At 51.6% G+C, this 20,880-nt stretch overlaps 1 protein-coding gene and 1 long non-coding RNA gene across 3 annotated transcripts in view; one reads left to right on the forward strand and one right to left on the reverse strand.

Annotated features, from left to right (window-relative positions):
- The window catches only part of INPP5D (inositol polyphosphate-5-phosphatase D), a 119,261-nt gene that overhangs the window by 84,683 nt on the left and 13,698 nt on the right, over positions 1-20,880 (forward strand). The window contains exons 14-22 of the mRNA XM_077869274.1: positions 2,623-2,719; positions 3,452-3,590; positions 4,860-4,968; positions 5,139-5,227; positions 8,996-9,077; positions 13,681-13,770; positions 15,977-16,090; positions 17,406-17,488; positions 20,123-20,210. Of these exons, the coding sequence (XP_077725400.1) occupies positions 2,623-2,719; positions 3,452-3,590; positions 4,860-4,968; positions 5,139-5,227; positions 8,996-9,077; positions 13,681-13,770; positions 15,977-16,090; positions 17,406-17,488; positions 20,123-20,210 (891 nt within the window). The remainder of the gene's footprint in view (positions 1-2,622; positions 2,720-3,451; positions 3,591-4,859; positions 4,969-5,138; positions 5,228-8,995; positions 9,078-13,680; positions 13,771-15,976; positions 16,091-17,405; positions 17,489-20,122; positions 20,211-20,880) is intronic.
- LOC144296237 (uncharacterized) lies at positions 1,018-5,372 on the reverse strand. Of its 2 annotated transcripts, XR_013363403.1 has the most exons (4): positions 5,285-5,372; positions 4,721-5,065; positions 1,970-4,560; positions 1,018-1,454 (listed from the first exon to the last, which is right to left on the reverse strand). It is a non-coding gene; the product is annotated as an uncharacterized LOC144296237 (long non-coding RNA). The 2 variants fall into 2 exon arrangements; XR_013363402.1 differs by having other exon boundaries at positions 1,018-4,560.

The following is a 20,880-nucleotide window of genomic DNA, read 5'->3' on the forward strand; positions in this document are numbered from 1 at the left end:
GGGCCGTGGGCGAGGTTGGGGGCGAGGCCAGTGGTTTCTGGTGGTTGGAGTCGGGGACAGGACAGAGTCCCAGAGACAACAGGAAACAGAAGAGTTGCTGCAATCGAATGTGAACTCTCTCAGCTTTTCTGCTGACAAACCGCAAACTGCCCGTGTCCACACCCACTTGCCCCCTTCCTTCCTGTCTCGGTAGCTGCCCTGTCAAAGCCCCCGCCTTTCTGCTGCCCAGGAACCTCTGGTTGTCCTCGCTGCAGCCTGCCTGGGCTGCCCACCCCTCTCCCACCAGCCCCTTCCCTGTAGCATGTGAGGTACCCAGACCTCGCCCCCCGCTGCTGCGCCGGCTCTCATTCATCGGGACAGAGCCAGCTGTGTCCCCCCGGCACGGTGCTAGGTGCTGGGCACGTGACTCTGCAGATAGCAGCCTGCTCGCATGGGGAGACGGTTTCCAGGAGTGAGCACGCTCGCAAAGTGGCGCACGGTGCACAGGGCAGTGAGGCCCCGGTACTACTTGAGATGGGGGTGGGCCCCAGGGTCTCTGAAAAGGAGCACTGGGACCCAGGTCCCAGGGGTGAGGAAGGGTCAGTGTGGGAAGAGTGTTCCAGGCGGCAGGAACAGTGAAGCCAAGGCCCTCAGGGCTGCAGCTCTAGTGGGTGTTGGGGGCAAGGCCAGAGAGGGAGACAGGAGGTCTGGGCAGAGTCTGAGCTTTATGGCCAAGAGGCCCCTCTGCACCTGTTCCTTTCTGCCTCCCAACCCCACCTTGGGGCTGGCCTCTTCCAGGCCCTCTCCTCTTCCCAAATGGCTCCTAGCCGTGGTTAACATGGCACAGGGCTCTGTGAATGCTGGTGGACATCATCCCTAGAAGAGCAAACACCTTTCTGAGAACCTACATGTGCACAGCCGAGAGCTAAATGCTTCATGAGGATTATCCCATTTACTATAAACGCCCCGTGGAGGCAAGGACTGTTATTGGCCCCATTCACAGACATGAGACTGGAGGCTACCATGATGTTCCTTTTTTCTTTTTTCTTTTTTTTAAGGTTTTATTTATTCATTCATGAGAGACAGAGACAGAGAGAGAGAGAGGCAGAGACACAGGCAGAGGGAGACGCAGGCTCCATGCAGGGAGCCTGATGCGGGACTCGATCCCGGGTCTCCAGGATCACACCCTGGACTGAAGGCGGCGCTAAGCCGCTGAGCCACCCGGGCTGCCCCAACCATGATGTTCCTTAACCTGTCCCAAGCGCAGTGGCAGGAAACTGGAAGGCAGGGATTTAAACTCAGGTCACACTGCAGGATGGGGAGAAAGCTGGAAAGGAGAGGCCTCCTGGGCGCAGCGGAGCAGGGCCACCCATTGGGGAGGCAGGTGGATGATCCTTGAGGTCCTTCCACTTAGGCTCCATGCAGTGCTGTCCAGCCCAGACAGATTGAGAGCTGCGTCGGTGGTTACGAATTTTCTAGGAGCCACATTCAGGAAAGAGGAAACCGAGAAGTCGGTTTTCATAAGATTTAATCAAACATCGTTCACTCAAAATATTACCATTTCAATAGGTATTCGATATAAAAATGATTCAATATTTCACATTCTGTTTTTCTTGCTGAGACTCACAATGCTGATGCATCTGTACACTCACAGCCGTCCTTCGGTGGGACCTGCCACTTTTCAAGCACCCGATACGTACGGCTCAAGCTAATGTGTTGACCAGAGCGGGTTCTCAGACTTCTGCATGTGTCAGAATGCCCGAGAGCAGGAGTTGGCAAATCTTGTCTCTAAAAGGCCAGCCAGGATATATTTCGGCTCTGCAGGTCATGCAGCCTCTCTTGCAACTACTCAACCGTGTGGGCGTAGCTGTGTTCCAATAAAATCTTATTTATGGACTCCTATTTGAATTTCATATCACTTTAATGTGCCACAAAACCTTATTTTGATTTTTTTCCCCCAACTATTTAAAAACATAAAAATCATTTTCACCTGGCATGGGGCCGGCGTTTGCCTACCCCTGACTCCGAGGGCTTGTTTCACCCAGATTCCCGGCCCCGCCTCTAGAATTCCTGATTCGCAGCTCCAGGGTGGGGCCTGAGAATTTGCACTTCCAACAACTCCCAGGAGATGCTGCTGCTGTTTGGGGAACATGTTTTGAGAACCCCGAGTCTAGGATAGATTGAAACACAGAAGAAAAAAAAGGGGTCTCAGTGAGGCATTTGGTCCCACCAGGAACCTGGTTAGCTGGGGTGGGGGAGGATGGCAGCGCGCCCAGCCCTGGGCTCCTTTGTCTAAATCTTCCCCAGACTTCTGGCTGCTTCTGATGGTGTTGCCTGCCAGGCCTGCGGGGTGACCGATGAGTCCCCAGGGGTGGGGGGGGGGTCATCCTAGCAGGATGGCCAACCAGCAGCCTCCTCCCTCCACCCCTCTGAGGATCCCAAGGCTGCAGGCCATTCGGCTGGAAACCCAGCTTTCCTCTGGTGGTGGAGGGGTGCCCCCCTCGGCCCCGGTCCTGCCACTGCCGAGTCTCCCACTCCAGACGAAGCCGTTCTGCTTTTCTCCATCTCCGCTTTATGGATCACATTGCGCCACCTGCCAAGGGTGCCCGTTGTGCTCATGTCTTCCTTCTCCTCTCCCTTTAGGGAACAAAGGAGCCGTCGGGGTGTCATTTATGTTCAATGGAACCTCCTTGGGATTTGTTAACAGCCACCTGACGTCGGGAAGTGAAAAGAAACTCAGGTAATGGAGCTCGCTTCCCGAGAGCTCTGTCATGGGGTGACCTCCCCAGGCCGACCCCACGTCCCCGAACACCGAACACCGCAGCTACTGTGCAGCCCTCGGCTTTCCCCATGGCCGTGGCGCAAGAGTGACCAGTCGTGTGGGTGGATCTCCTGGGGCGGGGGGACAGGACACGCGTTTCCTTACGTCGGCAATCTCATAGACGCCTAAATACCACTCTGCTTCCAAGGGAAAGGACCTGCGCTGGGCACCCTTAGAGATCAAAGCCCTTTGGGCCCAAGTCATGAAGTCCTCTACCTAGAATAATCACAATTCTGGTTCCCTGCAGAAAGGAAGAAGGCTTGGGGGCCCCTGCCCTGTGCTCCCATTTCTGCCTGAAAGGCCCTTTGCATTGTGGCTGTGCCTACCTGCGTGGAGGTGGTTTGCTGCAGCCGGGGCCCCCGAGTCAAGTCTCTGTCCCCCCTGAGCTCCCTCTGCCTTCCTGCCATGGTGGTGACATAGGGAACCAGTGACCCTATGCAAGATGGATACTTTTTTTTTTCTAAAGATTTTATTTATTTATTCATGAGCAACACAGAGAGAGAGGCAGAGACACAGGCAGAGGGAGAAGCAGGCTCCATGTAGGGACCCCGATGTGGGACTCGATCCCAGGTCCCCAGGATCACGCCCTGGGCTGAAGGCAGCACTAAACCGCTGAGCCACCCGGGCTGCCCTACTTTTTCTTTTATATAGGCGAAACCAGAACTACATGAGCATTCTCCGATTTCTGGCCCTCGGGGACAAGAAACTGAGCCCTTTTAACATCACTCACCGCTTCACCCACCTCTTCTGGCTTGGGGACCTGAACTACCGCGTGGAGCTGCCCACCTGGGTAAGGGGCTGCCCACCCGGGGTGGGGGGCTGCGTGGCACAGGGGCTCCCTTGAGTTAGCTCGGGGAACAGGGCTGTGGAGGCTCAGACCCAGCTGGGCCAAGGCAGCAACCCGCTCCGGGACCCGCTGTGGTTCTCTTGTGCAACCCCTGCCTTCACAGTTCACCTCTGCTCACGCTCAGTTCCCACATAACTGTCCTGGCTGTGCCCAGGTCCCCAGGAAAGGCTAGTGTCCGAGGAGACTGGCATGATTTTCTGCCTAGATCGCAGGTCACTGGCCAGCTAAGGAAGATGTTGCTTGCGTTGGACGCCCAGGCATGGTCCACTGAGAGCAGGTGGCACAGACATGGCCTTGCTCACTCAGGGGGAGCCAAGTGTTCCGGGAAGGGGGTGGGGAGGCCTGGAGCAGAGCCATGTGGTCTGTGTAGAGACCTGGGTTACAGCTTGAACGTCCCTAACTGAGGGGTGTAGAACCTTCACATTATATCATGTGAGGGGAGAGTGGAGGACGGCAGAAACTAAGGGCTGAGAACCCTGGGGTGCAGAAAGGCCCAGAAGTAGCCTGGGGTCGCTTGCAGGTCACTGACCATTGGGCTTGAACCCAGACCTTCTCACTCTCCTTCCCACCTGTTTCCCCAAGTACCCTGCCCCTCCCCTTGCTGCCCCAGCCACTCTGCGGAGACTGAGGAATTGCTTAGGGCTCGTGTGTGCCACCTCACCTGCCTCCCTAGAGGCTCCCCGCAGCGGCTGGGAGAGGGCTGGGCAGGGACCCCACAAATCCTGACCCTTCACCATCAGAGGGGCTGTTGTGGCCGATCCCTCACCAGGAGGTTGGCCAAGGGCATTTGCCAGAGCAGAGGTAACAGTCTCAGGAGGGAGGACCGCTGGATTCCAGGCGGCTGGCGCTCCTGCCGATGCCCACAGAGTCAGGGAGCTGGGATTTCGGTTCCTTCCATGGCCCCAAAACAAACCTGCCCATAAAAATAATATTAGAAGTCAGAGTGAGAGAGTAAAATGTTAAAACATCCCTCTACAAATCTGAAACAGCCAAAACCTGTGTTATCAGGTTGACATTTCACTACTTTTGCACAGTTATCCTTGTAAAACAGTTAAGTGCCAAGAAGCTCCAACCTGGCAGCCGTGGGACCAGGCTCTGGTGTGGCCTCGGGGGTTCCAGGTCCTGGGTGGTGTGGGCAGGCGGGTGGTAACGGGCCTCATGTTGGCAAAGCGGGGATGTCTCACTGGAGGCCTGGCTGTGTCCCTGCTCCAGGAGGCAGAAACCATTGTCCAGAAAATCAAGCAGCAGCAGTATGCAGACCTCCTGTCCCACGACCAGCTGCTCATGGAGAGGAAGGAGCAGAAGGTCTTTCTGCACTTCGGTAAGAACCATGGCCCTTGGCTCCTAGGCCCTCTCAAGCCATCGCTGTCTTCTCTTTTCCCGGAATATCCTCAGGAATTGGGGGGCAAGGACTGTACCTGCGGAAGAAGGAAATGGACCTGTGTAATGTGGGGAATCAAGGCAGAAACCACGGTTTTGTTTGGTTTTCAGAGGAGGAAGAAATCACGTTCGCACCCACCTACCGTTTTGAAAGACTGACTCGGGACAAGTACGCCTACACTAAGCAGAAAGCCACGGGGGTAAGCTCTCTGCGTAGCCATCACCCTGCCCCCGCCCCCGTCTCCACCCCCCTGCACCTCTCAGCTCTCTTGTGTCCATCCCCACAGAGGCAAGCAGGAAGTGAAAGAGTGTCTTCATCCACTAGGCAACAGGAAGAAAAGAAGCAAAATTAGAGATCACGTGTTGATTTGCGTCACTGAGCAAAAACCTCTTCTAAGGAGAGGCTGGGCAACCACACTGTCACATTAATTGCAAGAAACTAGATTCATGACACAGGATTTACCCTGTCCAGAGAGTCTAAGAGTCTGAAAGGATTTAAAATATTTCTTTAATTTAGTTCTCAAGTTCTTCTTTTTTTTTTATGTCCTACGATGCAATCTATTTCCTAATCTGCCAAGTGAGTCATCATTAAATAAGCTGCTTTTTTTTTTTTTTTTTTTTGGCTGCAGGATTTATCAGAGCCTTTATAGGTTTCTGAACATTATGGTTTTCCATAAGGAAATTTCTGTGCCAAATTCATTTGGTCATGGAATACCAATTATTATTTTATGAGGTCCCTTGTGTTCCAAGGAACAGTGTTTAGGGAAGGCTATAATAAAGCTTTCATTCATTCTTGTTCAACAGGTATTTACTGATGACCTGTGATGGGCTAAACATTCTTCTAGGTAGTAGGAAATCAAAGATGAGCCCAGTGTTTGCCCCCAAGGAGTTTATGGAAGGAAAGATGAGACAAACACATTTGCCAAATATACCAAAGAGCCGTCAGAGAAGGACATGACCTTTCAGGCAAGGAAAGATCAGGAGAGGCTTCTCAAAGAGGGCCCATTTGTGGTACTCTGAGGGACAGCTTGGCTGTCAGCAAGAGGATGGGACAAGGGATGAGGGAGGCTGATCCATTTCCAGTTGGAAGACTTGCTGGAACAGATAAGGAGGTAGGAAGTTCTGGCATCGTCACCTCCTGGGCCCCAGCCTGGAGAAGCCAGGCCCTGAGGCTTAGAGGTGTGGCATGGCGCTGCTGGAGGCCTCCGGTTTGGAGTGGAGAACCGTTCAGAATGTTTCCTGAGGGCTCAGGGCAAGCAGAGAAGTGCAAAAGGAAAGGCCAGGCCACACCTGGGTAGATGCTAGAAGAAAGCAGGAGTTAATAGGAAGAAAACAGGCAGAGAAGGAGAGAAGATCCAGGTCTGCTGTGAAGGAATGAGGCTGAGACAAGAAACCTGCCTGGGAGGTGTCCACTGGTGGCTGTGTAGCGCTGGTCCTCTGGCACCGTCGGGGCAGGCCGTTGGGGACATGTGGGGACAGTGAGGGCATGTCCAGGTTGACTCGAGTGTCAGGAGAAATTAGCAGGGGCTGAGAGCTGAGGGGAGAGAGGTCCTAGATACTAGGTTAAGGTTTTAACCTGTTGGACGGGCATCGGGAAGCCCCTGGAAGTTCTGCTGGGGGCTGGCAGCATGGCAGAGATACACAGAGAAGGCCGGTCTAGGTCTGTGTAGAGGATGAGGAAGATGTAGAGGACCGCAGAGGCCGTGTGGTGGGTCCAGCTGAGAAACTGGGGCCCGAGTCAGACGTGGGAATAAACGATGAAAGCAGAAGCCAAGAAGAGCAGGACATGTTGGTAGACATGATGGCCATTGATAAAAACGAAAATCAGAAGGCAGAGGTGGCTTGGGGGAGAGAATAGAGCTTGTCTTCAGACTTGCTGTATAATATTGATGGAAGATAGTGGAAACATCCAAAAGGCAATTGAAGATCCTAGGTGATGCTAGAGAGAGAGAGACATCAGGGCTGGGTCATGTGTTTGGGAGTTGTGCAGGCAGACAGAACACAGGCACACCCATGAGGTAGGTGAAGTTGTCAGGGGAAGAGGCAAAACGAGCTGCGGGCAGATTTGGGGGCCATCCACATTCAGAGGCCAGAGGAGGATGAGCAGATACAATGGAGGAGACGGGAAATGAGTGCTCACGTAGGTGGTGGGTGGACCAACCAGGTGCTGTGCATCACAGAAGCCGGGGGTGAGAGACTGTCAGGATGAGTAGTCTCCGGTGTGGAATGTGAGTCTAGGAGAATATGCACCTGGCATGTGAATCCTGCACAAGGAGCTGGATTTGGGGTCCAGAAGGTTTGGTGGACTTTGAAAGAGCAGTTCACGTAGTCTTGGGGGCGAAATCCAGCCAGCAGGAGGATGAGAATGGCTTTTTACCAACATGTGCAGATGAGTCTGGTGAAACTTTCCAGAAACACAGATGTCTGGGCCTCATCCCCAGAGGCACTAATGAAGGAGACCTGGGGTAGGCCCCACTTTCTGTATCTTTGTAAAGTTCTGATGGTAATTCTTGGGGGCAGCTGGTGCTGAGAACTAGAGTGGTAAGAGTAACAGTTTGGCAGCATCTATGCAACTAAATGTTCACCTACCCTATGATCCAGTAACTCCACTGTGGGGTAGCCCCAGAGAAATGAGCACATTTGTTCACCCAAAAGGGAGATACAAGAGTGTTTATCGCAGCTTTGCGCACAACGTCCAAAAACTGGGAAGAGCCCTACTTCTGTCAACAGTAGAATAGATTAATGCGGTTTATACAGGCAGTGGAATACAACCACAGCAGTAGAGTAAAAGGACACTTCTGCAGGCAACAACATGGGTGAAAGAAGCCAGACCTCAGACAATATATACCGAGGGAGTCCATTCATAAGCTCAAGGTTGGGCAAAATGAATTAGTAGAGGCTTTGGTCATGATCATGTTCACCTCTACAAGGCGGTAGTATGGACACAGGAACAGGAGGGAACCTTTGGAGATGAGGGAGATTTTCTATATCTTGATCTGGGTTAAATGAGTGTGTACAAATCTAAAAATTCCTCAAGCTGTTTACATACTTACACTGTATGTAAGTTGCATCTCAAGTTTAAAAAATGAAATGGGTGGTCCAAAAGTAGAGGCAATGAAAATAGAACATTCTTGAAAGAAAATGGGTAAAAAGAGAAAAGTAATTGAAGGAGATGATAGGGGTAGGCTATTTTAGGGTGAGTACCTTTACATTTATAGGGAGGAGAGAAAGAGCTAGAACTTAAAGGGATAGAAGATGTTGCCTGTTTGCCTTCTCTATCACACCCTGTGGGCATCTTGCTCGCCAGTATAGCCTGGAGAGGGCTTGTTTTAACATATATTGTTGGAGTGATTGGATGGGCAGATGGATGTGCAAACAGGTGGATGGATGGATGGATGGATGGATGGATGGATGGATGGATAGGTGATGGATGGGTGGATGGGGGATGGATGGATGGATGGACGGATGGGTATATGGATGATGAATGGTGGGCAGGTAGGTGGGTGAATAAGTAGATGGCTGCCCGGCTGGATCAGAAGATAGGTAGACGGCTGTGTAAATGGGAGTGAGTGGCTGGAGTGTTGTTATTAAGCAAGTAGCTGGAAAAGAGAAGCAGAGACTGGGTTGAAAGTACAAGTTGTGGGGTTCATTTGAGTCAGAAAAAAAAGTATGAGAATGGAAGAACAAGAAATTCAGAAATAGTGAGGAGGATAGGTATGAGCCCATAGCCAGGTGAGTCGATCTTCCAAAGCGGAAGAAAAGGGGGTGCATGTGGCAGTGGACTCGGGATTTAAGGCAAATGAAAAGGGTTGAAGGCCACCTGTGGAGCAAATCTATAAAGACCGCACGGCACATGAATTCAAGGATTAGAGTTCACGAGTTAATCTTTTCTTTTACTGATATATATATATAATATGTATATATTACATTAGCAGGCATTTTACAAAGCTCATGACTTTGATTCACAGATGAAGTACAACCTGCCTTCCTGGTGTGACCGAGTCCTCTGGAAATCCTACCCGCTCGTGCATGTGGTGTGTCAGTCCTACGGTGAGTGGCAGCTTGTGAGGTTCACGCGCCCGGGACTGATAGGCTCCAGTCTGTCTATCTGTAAAATGGGAGAAGTCCCAGCAGCCCTGGTCAGGTGACCTGGAGGCATTGATGCATCATCCTCTCCTGTCTGAGGCTGCAGCATGATAAGTGTCTCTGCATTGGGAAACAATGGAACTATAGAGCCCTTTTAAAAAGAAATCCAGACTTGGTTTTGTTTGTTTGTTTGGTTTTTGTTTGTTTGGTTTTTTTTTTTTGTAAGATTTTATTTATTTGACAGAGAGAGCACAAGCAGGGGGAGCTGCAGGCAGAGGGAGAAGCAGGCAGGCAGACACTGAGCAAGGAGCCCGACATGGGCTAAATGTAGATGCTCAACCAACTAAGCCACCCAGGCATCCTTAAGAGTTATTTCTTTCAAAAACAGCATATTAGGTTTGAACCACATAAAAGTAGTATTTTCACAGGTCAAATATAGCCCGATATTGGAAATTCATATGGGTAAACATTACCCATATGATGAGTACACACACACGTATTTATGAAGATTTAAAGATAAATTGAAGATGTAAAGATAGAGATTAACTAAGCATCGGTCTCTTGATTTCGGCTCAGGTCATGATATTGGGGTCCCAAGATTGAGCCCCATGTTGGGCTTCGTGCTCAGTGCAATCTGCTTGTCTCTCTCCTTCTGCTCTTGTCTTTCTCTCTCTCAAATGAATAAATAAAGTCTTTTTTAAAAAATAAAAATAATAAATTGAATTAAGTTGCTGAAAAAGCCATAATATGCATTATTAAAATAAATAATTATGGAAAAATTTGTCAAACAACTAAATAATGATTGACCCTAGAAGTTTTAAAATCTCTTGAAGGAATTCTTAATTGCTTGAGTGCTTTTTTTTTTTTAAGATTTCATTTATTTATTCATGAGCAATACAGAGAGAGAGAGAGAACCAGAGGCACAGTCAGAGGGAGAAGCAGGCTCCATGCAGGGAGCCTGACGTGGGACTCGATCCCGGGTCTCTGAAGGTGGCGCTAAACTGCTGAGCCACCTGGGCTGCCCTTGAATGCATATTCTTAAAAGCTACTTCTTATTTTCCCATATTTTTGGAACTATTCTGTACTGTGTAGTTAAAAGTTCAGAGCAAAATTACCTTGAACACACTTTACTGACCGAGAATTGTGATATTATTTTGAAAACATTGCAAACACCCAGACAATGACACCTGAAGGAGGCCCATCCTTGTTCCCATCGTATCCCTCATGTGACCCAAGTCACAGGCCCAGAACCCCTGCTGGACTGTCCTTGACCTCAGCCCTGCCCCACCCACTCAAAGGGGGGACTTGCTGCTGCCCAGTGACCACCTTTGTGGCTCCCATCCTCTCTCTGGGGACTGACAAATCTCCATATTTAACTCAGGTCCCATCAGGGTGAACTGATATACATTCCTTTCTTTTTTTTCTTTAATGATTTTATTTATTTTATTTCAGACAGAGAGAGAACATGAGTGGGGAGGAGGGGCAGAGGGAGAAGCAGACTCCTTGCTGAGCAGGGAGCCTGATGTGGGGCTCCATCCCAGGACCCTGGGACCATGACTCTGAGCCAAAGGCAGATAGATGCTCAACTGACTGAGCCACCCAGGTGCCCCTATGCATGCCTCCTGCTTCCCAGAAGGGACCAGAACAAGTGCTCTGGGAAGGCGTGCACCCTGCACTCCCCTAGCACCTGAGCTCTGTCTCCCAGAACTAATTTCACAAGACAAACTTTGCACCTTTAGATGTGTGGAAAGGCATCCCACCCCCGTAGCCACAGCCCAGGAATCGTCCCGCCTTCCAGACCTCAGAAGGCCCATCTTTCCTGTTAATCATCCCATTTCTCAGCGCTGCCTCTCTTCCCACATCTGCAACTCCATGAGTCCTGCCAATTCTCATCTCTAGGAAGATGCCACCGTCTGTTTCTGCAACAGAGATTCAGGGGAATGTGCTGGCTGGTAGCATTTCTGCTTTTTTTTTTTTTTAAGATTTTATTTATTTATTCATAAGAGACACAGGCAGAGGAAGAAGCAGGCTCCCTGTGAGGAGCCAGATGTGGGACCCAACCACTGAGCCCCCCAGGTGTCCCACATTTCTGCTCTTTGAACCTGAACTTGGCATTCAGAACAGCTCCATAGTGGAGGTTTTTAGGGAAACAAAGGGAGATTGCCCTGGAAGTGGCATGGCCCTGGGGCAGGGAGGACACACCTTCCCACTCTCCCCACATATGAGGGAGGGAGCAGAGAATCAGCCCTCCCTTAAGAGGCTGCAATATCTTCCAGAAAGGACCAGGTATAGAACATGAAAGGAAAGTTGAAAATGTAGGGAATTTTACTGTTATTTCACTGAATTCTGGAGGGTGCAGCGTGGAAGGGTTTAATGAGTTGAAGGTGAGCAAGAAATTGGGAAAGAAAAAATGAATGTCTCGAGCTCAGGAAATGGGGTCAGCTGGAAGCTTGAGTCTAATGGTGGTTGATTGGCACAAATAGGATGTATCAGTTACCTAATGCTGTGTAACAAAGCACCTTGAAAATTTGCGAGCTTGATTTGCTGGGCTGAACTTGGGTCTGTTCATCTCTGCTCTGTTTGGTGTTGGCTGGGCACGCTCAGGCCAGGAGCTCCCCCGCACCCTGGATTGGGGGTTGGCCGGCTGGTTGGCTGGCTGTCAGCAGGGGCAATGCTGGTAACTCAGCCTTGTTGTTAATCATCCCACAGACCAGTCCAGGCTTCTTCCGGGTCCCAGGGACCCCATATCTGCAAGTCCCAGATGTGGAAGAGTTTTTTAGGTCTCTGCTTGCCTCACTTTAGCTCATGTCCTGTTGGTCAAAAGAAGTCACATAGCTAAGCCCAGACTCAGTTGTGGGAGGAGGACAGTACAGAGTGTGGTTACAGAGAGGCCACTGAGGTCACTGTCACCTTCCCAGTTTCTAGGGCACAGGCACCGTAGTTCTAATGACGTGCATTCAATACATACACAAAATAGGGTTAAGAACATTTTGAGGGGCACCTGGGTGGCTCAGTCAGTTAAGAGTCTGCCTTTGGCTCAGGTCATGATCCCAGGTCCCAGGATCGAGCCCTGCTTCGGGCTCCCTGCTCTGCCTCTCCCTCTCCCTTGTCCCTTCCTCCGCCTTGTGCTCTCTCTCAAATAAATCAATAAAATCTTTTTTTAAAAAAAGAAAATTTTTATTTTAAAGATTGATTTATTTATTCATGAGAGACACAGAGAGAGAGAGAAGCAGAGACACAAACATAGGGAAAAGCAGACTCCCTCCAGGGAGCCCAATACGGGACTCGATCCCAGATCCTGGGATCACGACCCAAGCTGAAGGCAGCCGCCTAACTGCTGAGCCACCCAGGTGTCCAAAAATAGAATATTTTTAAAACCCTGCTTGTCTTCCCATTAACTTCTCGCTGGAACACCCCCTCTTCCGCTGCTACCCCACGCTCAGCCTGACTCCCCACCCCAGCCCAGTCTCCCGCTTCACACAGCACTGGACCCTCCCTGACCTCTACCCACATCCAAGCGTGACTTAGGCTGGCGCCCCTCCTACCTATGCCTTCCTGTCTCAGAGGAGGGGTGTCCTCCTCCTCCCCTGGCTAACCTCACCTGGGCCCCCTAGTCCAGCCCTCCAGTACCAGTGCCCCCACTTTGCTCCGTCTGACTGTTCTTCCTTCTGTCTTGTTGTTTCAATCATCTTTCCCTTGGTCTGGAGCACGTGAGCATTTTTGTCCATGTTTCTTAGCCATCTTTTTTTTGTTTGGAATTTTCTGCCTATACCCTCTGGTTGGTTGAAGCGTAGGATGTTTACCTTTTGCTGATCTGTAAGAGCTTTCTGGAAGATGATGTTAATTGTCTTAATGCCTTCTTGGTCTCCTGTGCTGCTTCTTTTTGCACATTACTGGCCAGTGTGGCCTGGACTTGCATCTTGTTGCCTCCCCTGAGGAGCCCAGAAATCCTCATGGCTTCTGCTTCCACCTAACATCGCTCCAAACCTAAAGATAAATCTCCAGCCCTGAGGACCCAGCCAGACATCTTCATGTGGCTCTATTATAAGCACTTAGACCTCAGTATCTCTAGAACTGTGTTCTTTCCCTTACGTCCTCCAAACATGCCCTGCTCCCTGAGTCCCTGTTCCTTAAAAGAGGTGTCTACACTTCATCACCTACTACTCTCTCCCAGTCCTATGAGGCACTGTGGGATGGGGGAAGGTGCCATCTCTGTCACCAGGAGACCCTGACCTAAACCCCCCTCCCAGTCTGGGCCATGAGCTCAGTAATGTGACAAAGTACTGAGACCAGATACGTCTCCACAGTTCACACCCCATGATGTATTTAAAAACTCATGTGTCTCTAGCACAGGCACATTTTTGCCATGGAGGACAGAGTGTCACACACTTCCACTGAGACTTTCGAGCATGGTGGTGGAAGTTCATTGGAAACAACAGGTGCAAGAGTGTGAAACTTCTGGAGGCTTCCATAAATATAAGTTGATTTCTGCTGTGGGTTTGCCATCCTTGATTTGACTGGAAGGGTTTTTCCTTCCCTGCTTAGAAATGCCATCCCTCCCCTGCAGGCAGCACCAGTGACATCATGACCAGTGACCACAGCCCTGTTTTTGCCACATTTGAGGCAGGAGTCACCTCGCAGTTTGTCTCCAAGAACGGTAAGTGGCAGGCGATGTCCGTCCCTCTGTCCTCTACAAAGACAGGAGGCCTTGGGCCCTCATCTTTTGGTTGTAGCAATCCATTGTCTGCAGTAGATGAGGCTCATCCTTCCAGGCAAGTCGACGCTCCATCCAAGGGGACTCCTCGCATCTAAGCCGGATCGCGATTTCAGGGCAGAGCATATTCTTGCTCTCTTTGGCAAATATGTCAGCTTGTTAAGCCTCGGGTTTTTTTCAGTCTTTACATTTGAGTAAATGAATGTTTGTCCAAGGTGTGTCCAAAAACAATCCTGGGTGTGACATGGATGATCAGTAACACACTTGTTGTAAGATGTCTTACTTTTGTCTCCTCTGTGTAAGGCAAACATCACTGGGTTTCCATTTAGTCATGTGGTGTACTTGTTTAAATACATTTACTTAAGTTTAAAAAGTGAGTCTATTTAAAGAAAATATTAAGACAGTATTCACGGGGGGTGGGGTGCCTGGTAGGTGGAGATGGTAAACATTGTAAGGATGCGATGTGATGACTGGGCTTGGGAAACGCAAGAGTAAATAATACTTAGATTTGTAGCTAAGTTTTCAAATCATGTAGCTCAGCCGTGCTCACTAGGCCACCCTCGTCCCAGCCTGGGCCTGGGTGACTGGGGAGCTATGCTCACCCCCAGCTCCTGTGGTCAGCAGACAGTCCAGGCTAATTTAGGAATTAGCCTGTGGCGGGTGGGGGTCGGGGGAGGGGGCTCACTTGAGGCAGGAGGAGCCTGTATGGCTCTGTGTCCTTCATGCCTGAGGATTATAAGGGAGGCTGGGATACTGTCTTCTGGGCCACTCTTCTCCACGCTGTTGGGTCTAACATCTGCTCTAGCAGGATGACCTCCCATCTCCACACAACTCTTACTCTACCATCCTGTCTCTCTCCTAGCTCTAGGACCTTCCATCCAGCCTCCCTGGGCTCCCACCCATCTATGCTGTCTCTGAGTTCCTACAGCATTGACGGGGTGGCTCATGCCATCACACCCTCAGTGAGGACCCTCAGCACATCCTCGGTGTCAGGCTTGCCTTCCCTCCACCGGGACTCAGCGCACAGTTGATGCTCACATATACCCATTACCTGGATTGAGTGTTGGTTGAATGTCTCCCTCAGCAGAGCCCGGCCTTGCTGTGGGGTTTAAGGAAATGAAGGAAAGCTGAGTGAAGCAAGCCAGACAAAAAAATACCATAGGTGTGTGGTATCACACCTACATGTGGGGTCTTGGAAAAAATTGCCAATTTTGTAGAAACAGAATAGAGTGGCAGTTGCCAGGGGCTGGGGGAGGGGGTAGCGGGAAATGGGGTAGGTCAAAGGGTACAAACTTTCAGTTATCAGATGAATCAGTTCTGGGGATCTAACAGTCTGTATGATGACCACAGCTAATAATAGAGTATCGTACGCTTGAGATTCGCTAGAAGCAGATCTTACGTGTTCTCACCACACGAAAGAAAGAAAGAAAGAAAGAAAGAAAGAAAGAAAGAAAGAAAGAAAGAAGCCAGTTAATTATGTGGGTGATGGATGTGTTAATTATCTTGATCTTGGTAAGCATTTCACAGTGTACGTGTGTATCAAGTCCTCACGTTGTACACTTTAAATATGCACAATTACATTTGCCAGTTATTCCTCAATAAAGCCGGGATGAGAGGGGGGAGAAAGGAAAGAAGGAAGGCTGGGTGGGCTAGAGGACGGGAATGTCTGCCCTTGCTCTCAGGTGGCCCAGAATTTACAGGGAAGGACGGAACGTGTCCTCAGCCAGCCTGAGGATGCTCGCAAACGCTTCACGTCGGTGAATACCGCGGCGGGCCAGCCCCTAGGGTGGGAACGGGGGTAAATAAGGAGCGGAGGGAAGTCAACCTGTGGAAGGATGAGCAAGTAGCCCTCGTTACCTGAACTTCGAAACGAGACAGATTTGGGTATCGAGCCACTGAGCCTTTATACAAGCTCTCTCTGCCAGAACAAACGGGGACACTGAGGCACAGAAGTGAAAGGCGTTGCCAGGGCCACAGTTTCAGTGGCAAAGCTGAGAGTCGGTGGGCTCTGGGATTCAGGGGGAACCTCGCCATCACCTGGACCTCACCTTCCCTGGACACTGAGAAGGAGCCCGGTGGTGGGGGCTGATTCAAAACGCTCCATCTCTGGCCACGTCGTGGAGCCAAATCTCTTTCTCCCCTGTTCCAGGCCCCGGGACTGTCGACAGCCAAGGGCAGATCGAGTTCCTCAGGTGCTTCGCCACCCTGAAGACCAAGTCCCAGACCAAGTTCTACCTGGAGTTCCACTCGAGCTGCCTGGAGAGTAAGTGGGTGTTGAGCCACCTTCGGCCGGGCAGGCAGGACTCTTTCTCATAAATGCCTTTTCATCGACGGCGCTCTGCCCCGCTTCTCTCTCTGGGAAGGATTCACAGGTGGACTTCAAGGGGACCGCGGGAGGAGCGGTCAGGGGCAGTGGCTGTGGGGGCGTCCCCCAGTGGCCCGTGATGCTGCCGTCCCAGCCTCAGAGACCGGGGCAGCCACTGAGGCAGAGACCTGTCAGTCCCTGTAGGTGACGGGGCCACTGGCTCCTCTCCGGGCCCCTCAGGGCAATGCATAAGCCACTCAGGGGTCCCCCGCCACAGGCTGGGGCTCGTACTCAACCAGGGGGTCCTGGGCAAAGGCCCAGGGCTCGCGGAGGCCAGCGCGGGCCTGGGCAGCGGCCGGTGGCTGCCACTCCTCCCCCCGGGCCTCCGCTCTTTGCTACAGGCCGGCCGGCTTCTCGGGTGGTCCGGAGCAATTGCCGAACAAGCCAGGGACGGACAGCCTCCTCCCAGCCAGCAGCCGTTAGCACAAACTGTGTTTAGCAAACACCCTTTCTGGGTGACATTTCTAGGCATATTGTCTAAAGCTGTTCCATGGCGAGATCTGTGTGGTTTCCAGCTCCTTCGCTGAGATGGTCTAGAGGTGGGGGTGCAGGGCAGAAACGACTCCACCCAGGGAGGCGTTCTGCGATGAGATGACGGCTCCTTCCAGAAATCCAGATGTGTCGCCCCCGCTATCCCCCTTCCTTCTCCCACTTGGCCCCGGGCTCAGGCTTGGTAACAGACCCACCTTCTCCATGAAGTTTCCAGAGCCCGGGTCACCAAGCCAGGGGAAAGGCACTTCTAAAAATGATGAGGATTTTCGTGCGGCTGTTTTTAATAAACTATCGAGACATTTGCATACATTTCTATGGAAACAGCATATTAGGAAGCTCAAATTAGCATTTCAAAAGGCTGCTATCTTGAGTGGCGTGGGATGAGCTGTCATGTTTCCTAATCTCCTTGCCTGTGATGTGATGATTTCTTTGTTGCTTGGTTTGTTCCAAAAAAAAAAAAAAAAAGCTGGAAAGGAGGGGAATCTCTTTGATTTTCCTAAAAATAATTCAACCATATTGGCAAATGACCATCCCCTGCACCAAAACAGAATCCCCCACAAGCCTGACTCCTGAATGGCGCTGTGGCCCCTACATAGAGAAGATGGAGAATATTTTCATTGGTCCGGGTGGGGTGACCCTGGGAGTCTTTTTTTTTTTTTTTTTTTTTTTCTGTCTGGCTCTTGTTCTGTTTTCTGAAAACCAGCCTCTTGTCCTCTGACAGGTTTCGTCAAGAGTCAGGAAGGAGAAAACGAAGAAGGAAGCGAAGGGGAGTTGGTGGTGAAGTTTGGCGAGACCCTTCCGAAGGTAAATTAGGAATAGGACGTACCAGGGACAACTTGGCATTTGCCAGCCCCAGTGGCTCCAATGTTCCTAAATGGATTTCGGTTCCTATAATGGATCATGGAAGAGATCCAGAGATGGGCTTGTCTGACCACGTGACTTTACAAAGAAGGAGACTGAGGCAGGTCTCAGAGAGGTTGGCTCACAGTCCCACAGCTGCAGTGACAGCCCCAGGCCCCAGGCCCCAGGCCCTGATCCCTCTGCACTGCCCTTTCACCTGCTCGGGCCCAGCTCAGAGGATCAAATGAAGGGGCAGAGGGGGGAATCCTGTGGCTCTCACTTGAACACTGGATCTGAGAATATGACGTGTCCATAACCTCATGAGAGCAGAGGGTGAAATTGAAAACACATAGGCAGACCTTAGTGAGAACACGTTTGTCTTTCTCATAGAGTAAAAAAAAAAAAAAAAATGGTTTTCTACCTGGGACCCAGAACAGCTTTTGTGATAGTGAACTGATGGTGGGCACATCGGATTGTTCATGCTGAAAGCACAACGCAGTAGGACCTGTGTCTGTCACGTAAGGAGAGAAGGGCACGCAGCGGCAAGTCCAGGGCCAGGCAGATCTGTCACACACGGCGGGGGTCCCCGGGGCTCTCTTGGGAGGGAGGTTCCCTCAGAGGGGACCCCCAAGGTGAACTTTAAAAGATGGCCTTAAACAGGTAGAAGAACCCCTCCTCTCCTCAGGCTGGGGTGGGACATAGGCAGGCTGGGGGGCCATGCTACACACCGGCACCTACCGTTGATTGGAACCCACTCTTGGGCCACACACAAGAAAGCCACATCACCTCTAGAGCAGAGGTGGGTACCCACATCACAGCGTCTCCTAATTTGGGAACACTTCTGGCTGGGGTGCTCCACAAGGCCAGTGTAGCTGTCAGAAGTCCCCAACCTGGGGCTCTTTTCAGATACCTGAATCCTGGTGGCTTTGGGCTCCGAGGTGACATCCCGCCTCACCAGCCCACCCTACCCTTCTGTTCCTTCTCTCCCGCTGCCCACACAGCAACCAAACAGCTTGTTTCCTCCTCAGGTCAAGTTGGGAAACATGCCAGCATCCTAGTGCACATAGCACATGTACTCTAGTCTGGTCCAGGAGACCCTAGGGTTCCCCTGACCCACGTCCTCACTGCTGCCAAGCCCTGCTATTCCCTCCTGCCACTGTCCCTCCTCTCTGCCCCCCGCTAACCTCCAGGGGTCTCCATCCCACCTGCCTTCTTGCTGAGGCATCCTGAAGCCTGATGGATCTTCCTAGAATACCCATCTGATCCTGGCATCCCCCTCTTTATCTGGTCGACACCATGGTAACCCTGGTGTTCCCATGAAACAAGCCCAAGCTCCCCAGCGTGGCTCCCAGGCCCCCTCCTCACTCTCCCGCTGCATGTGCTGCCCCCACCCCCAGTACCTGAGGGGCCTTCACTCCTGCTCCCAATCTTCCATGCAACTCTGTCACCTGATGGCACCCTCTCTGTACCCTCTATAGTCCCACCAAGGCACCCTGACATAGGCTCCCATCCCTCTACCCTTACTCCCACCATGGTGATCGTGTCCCTCACAGACATTTTCTGTTCAGATCACCACCCCACTCCCACTGCTGCCCGAGAAGGCAGGGTGTTCCTGCATCTGCAGCGCCCTGCCCGGGTCTAACTTTGAGTCAGTCATCACTACAAGTCAGTGAACTGAGTATTTGGTGCTGCTCTGGACCCCAAGAGCACCCTTGAGCACCTGCTGTGATTTCCAGTCATTTGTTCTGGAACTTTTGTTGTTGTTGTTCTAGAACTTTCTGAATGGAGATAGGGTCGGTCAACATGGCACCAGAGGCTTGCACAAGGGGTCTTTCAGCATCTGGATGGGAAGGAAGGGGGCACCCTGGAGCAGCATATGGTGTCTTTCTTAGGCCCCCTCTGGGTTGGTGTCAGTGTGAGGAACAGCCTTAGGAGCTACTGCACACACAAAGCTCCTCCCTGCACTTGCACGGATGCAGCCCTACAGTGGTGAGGTTCAGGGTCTCCCAACGTGCAAAGCCTGACACAAACGTGCCCTGAGCCAGACCAGCAGGGCTGCTGGAGGCCAGCAGCAGGAAGAGGGGGACAGGGCTGCTAGCAGGATCTGAGCCGCCCTCCAACAGCCTGCAGGACACTCCAGGGGGCTCCTCCGCAGGTAGATCCTGTCCAGATGGAGGGCAGGCCTTGTGTGCCACCTGCGATGCCACCTGCTGGGAGAGGCCTGGCATGGCGAGTGAGGTGCATTTTGACCTGGTTCTTGGTCCCGTTAGACTTTTCTATCACCTTCTCCCACCCCCATGATACTGGGATCTGCAAGGGAGGGGTAGGGAGGTAGGCAATGGGGAGCACACTTGGGGTCAAGCTCTCTCCTGGGGGCTGGGATGCAGTGTGACGGGGGGATACAGGGAAAGAAGTTAGCTCTGCGTGCCAGGTAGGGTGTATGTGTGGCTCCCTCCTACTGACAGGAAAAGCAGATGTTCAGATTTGGTTACTAAGAACACCTACAGTCCTGTTTTCTCAGGGGTGCCCCACGTCTAGGCTGACAAGCCACCTCACCTGCCCCAGCGGGCAGCTCTGACCCCGTGCCCTTCTCTGCAGCTGAAGCCCATCATCTCTGACCCCGAGTACCTGCTGGACCAGCACATCCTGATCAGCATCAAGTCTTCCGACAGTGACGAATCCTATGGTAAGGGTCCCAGGACAGGTGCCATGTGTGCTGTGCCTGTTCTTAGCGGGTGGCCTATGATGTAAGGCAGGCGATGGCATCGCCATCGTGGGAAGTCCACCCTCCTGCTCTCGTGCCACTCCTTTCTCGCTCTCAGGGCTGCCAGGGGGATAGATGCTGGTAAATCATCCATCCCGCCCTGGTGGGCTTCTGGGAGGAAGAGCCAGCAGCCACACCACCTCATTTATTGAGTCTTTCTCGTGTCAGATTCTATGTCAGGTGCTTTGCAAGAATTATTTGATCCTGACAAGATCTTATAAAGCACATACTATTCTCCCAATCAGCAGGTGAGTAAACTGAGGATCAGAGAGGATAAGGGACTTGTCCAAGTCACCGGGAGTAACTAGCTGAGCCCTAATTTGAACCCAGGTCTGCCTGGCATTGCTCGGGGCTCATACTGGGCAGACAGACACTAACTGTCCTACTAGAGAGAACGTCATTTTCTGTGACACTGCCTTCAGCCAGTCAGTGGCTTCAGCCCAGTGTCGGGTTCATCCTAGAACTTGATACGTACAATGTGGCTAGAACACCGGGGTGAGAGGGGCTGGAGGCAGGAGCCAGATCGAGCAGCTCCTTGTGTGAGACAGGCAAGAATGTGAATCTGCATCCGGGGAGGGTGTTTGTTTTCAGT

The sequence above is a fragment of the Canis aureus genome, chromosome 24 (genome assembly GCF_053574225.1).
Source record: "Canis aureus isolate CA01 chromosome 24, VMU_Caureus_v.1.0, whole genome shotgun sequence".
NCBI lineage: Eukaryota > Metazoa > Chordata > Mammalia > Carnivora > Canidae > Canis > Canis aureus.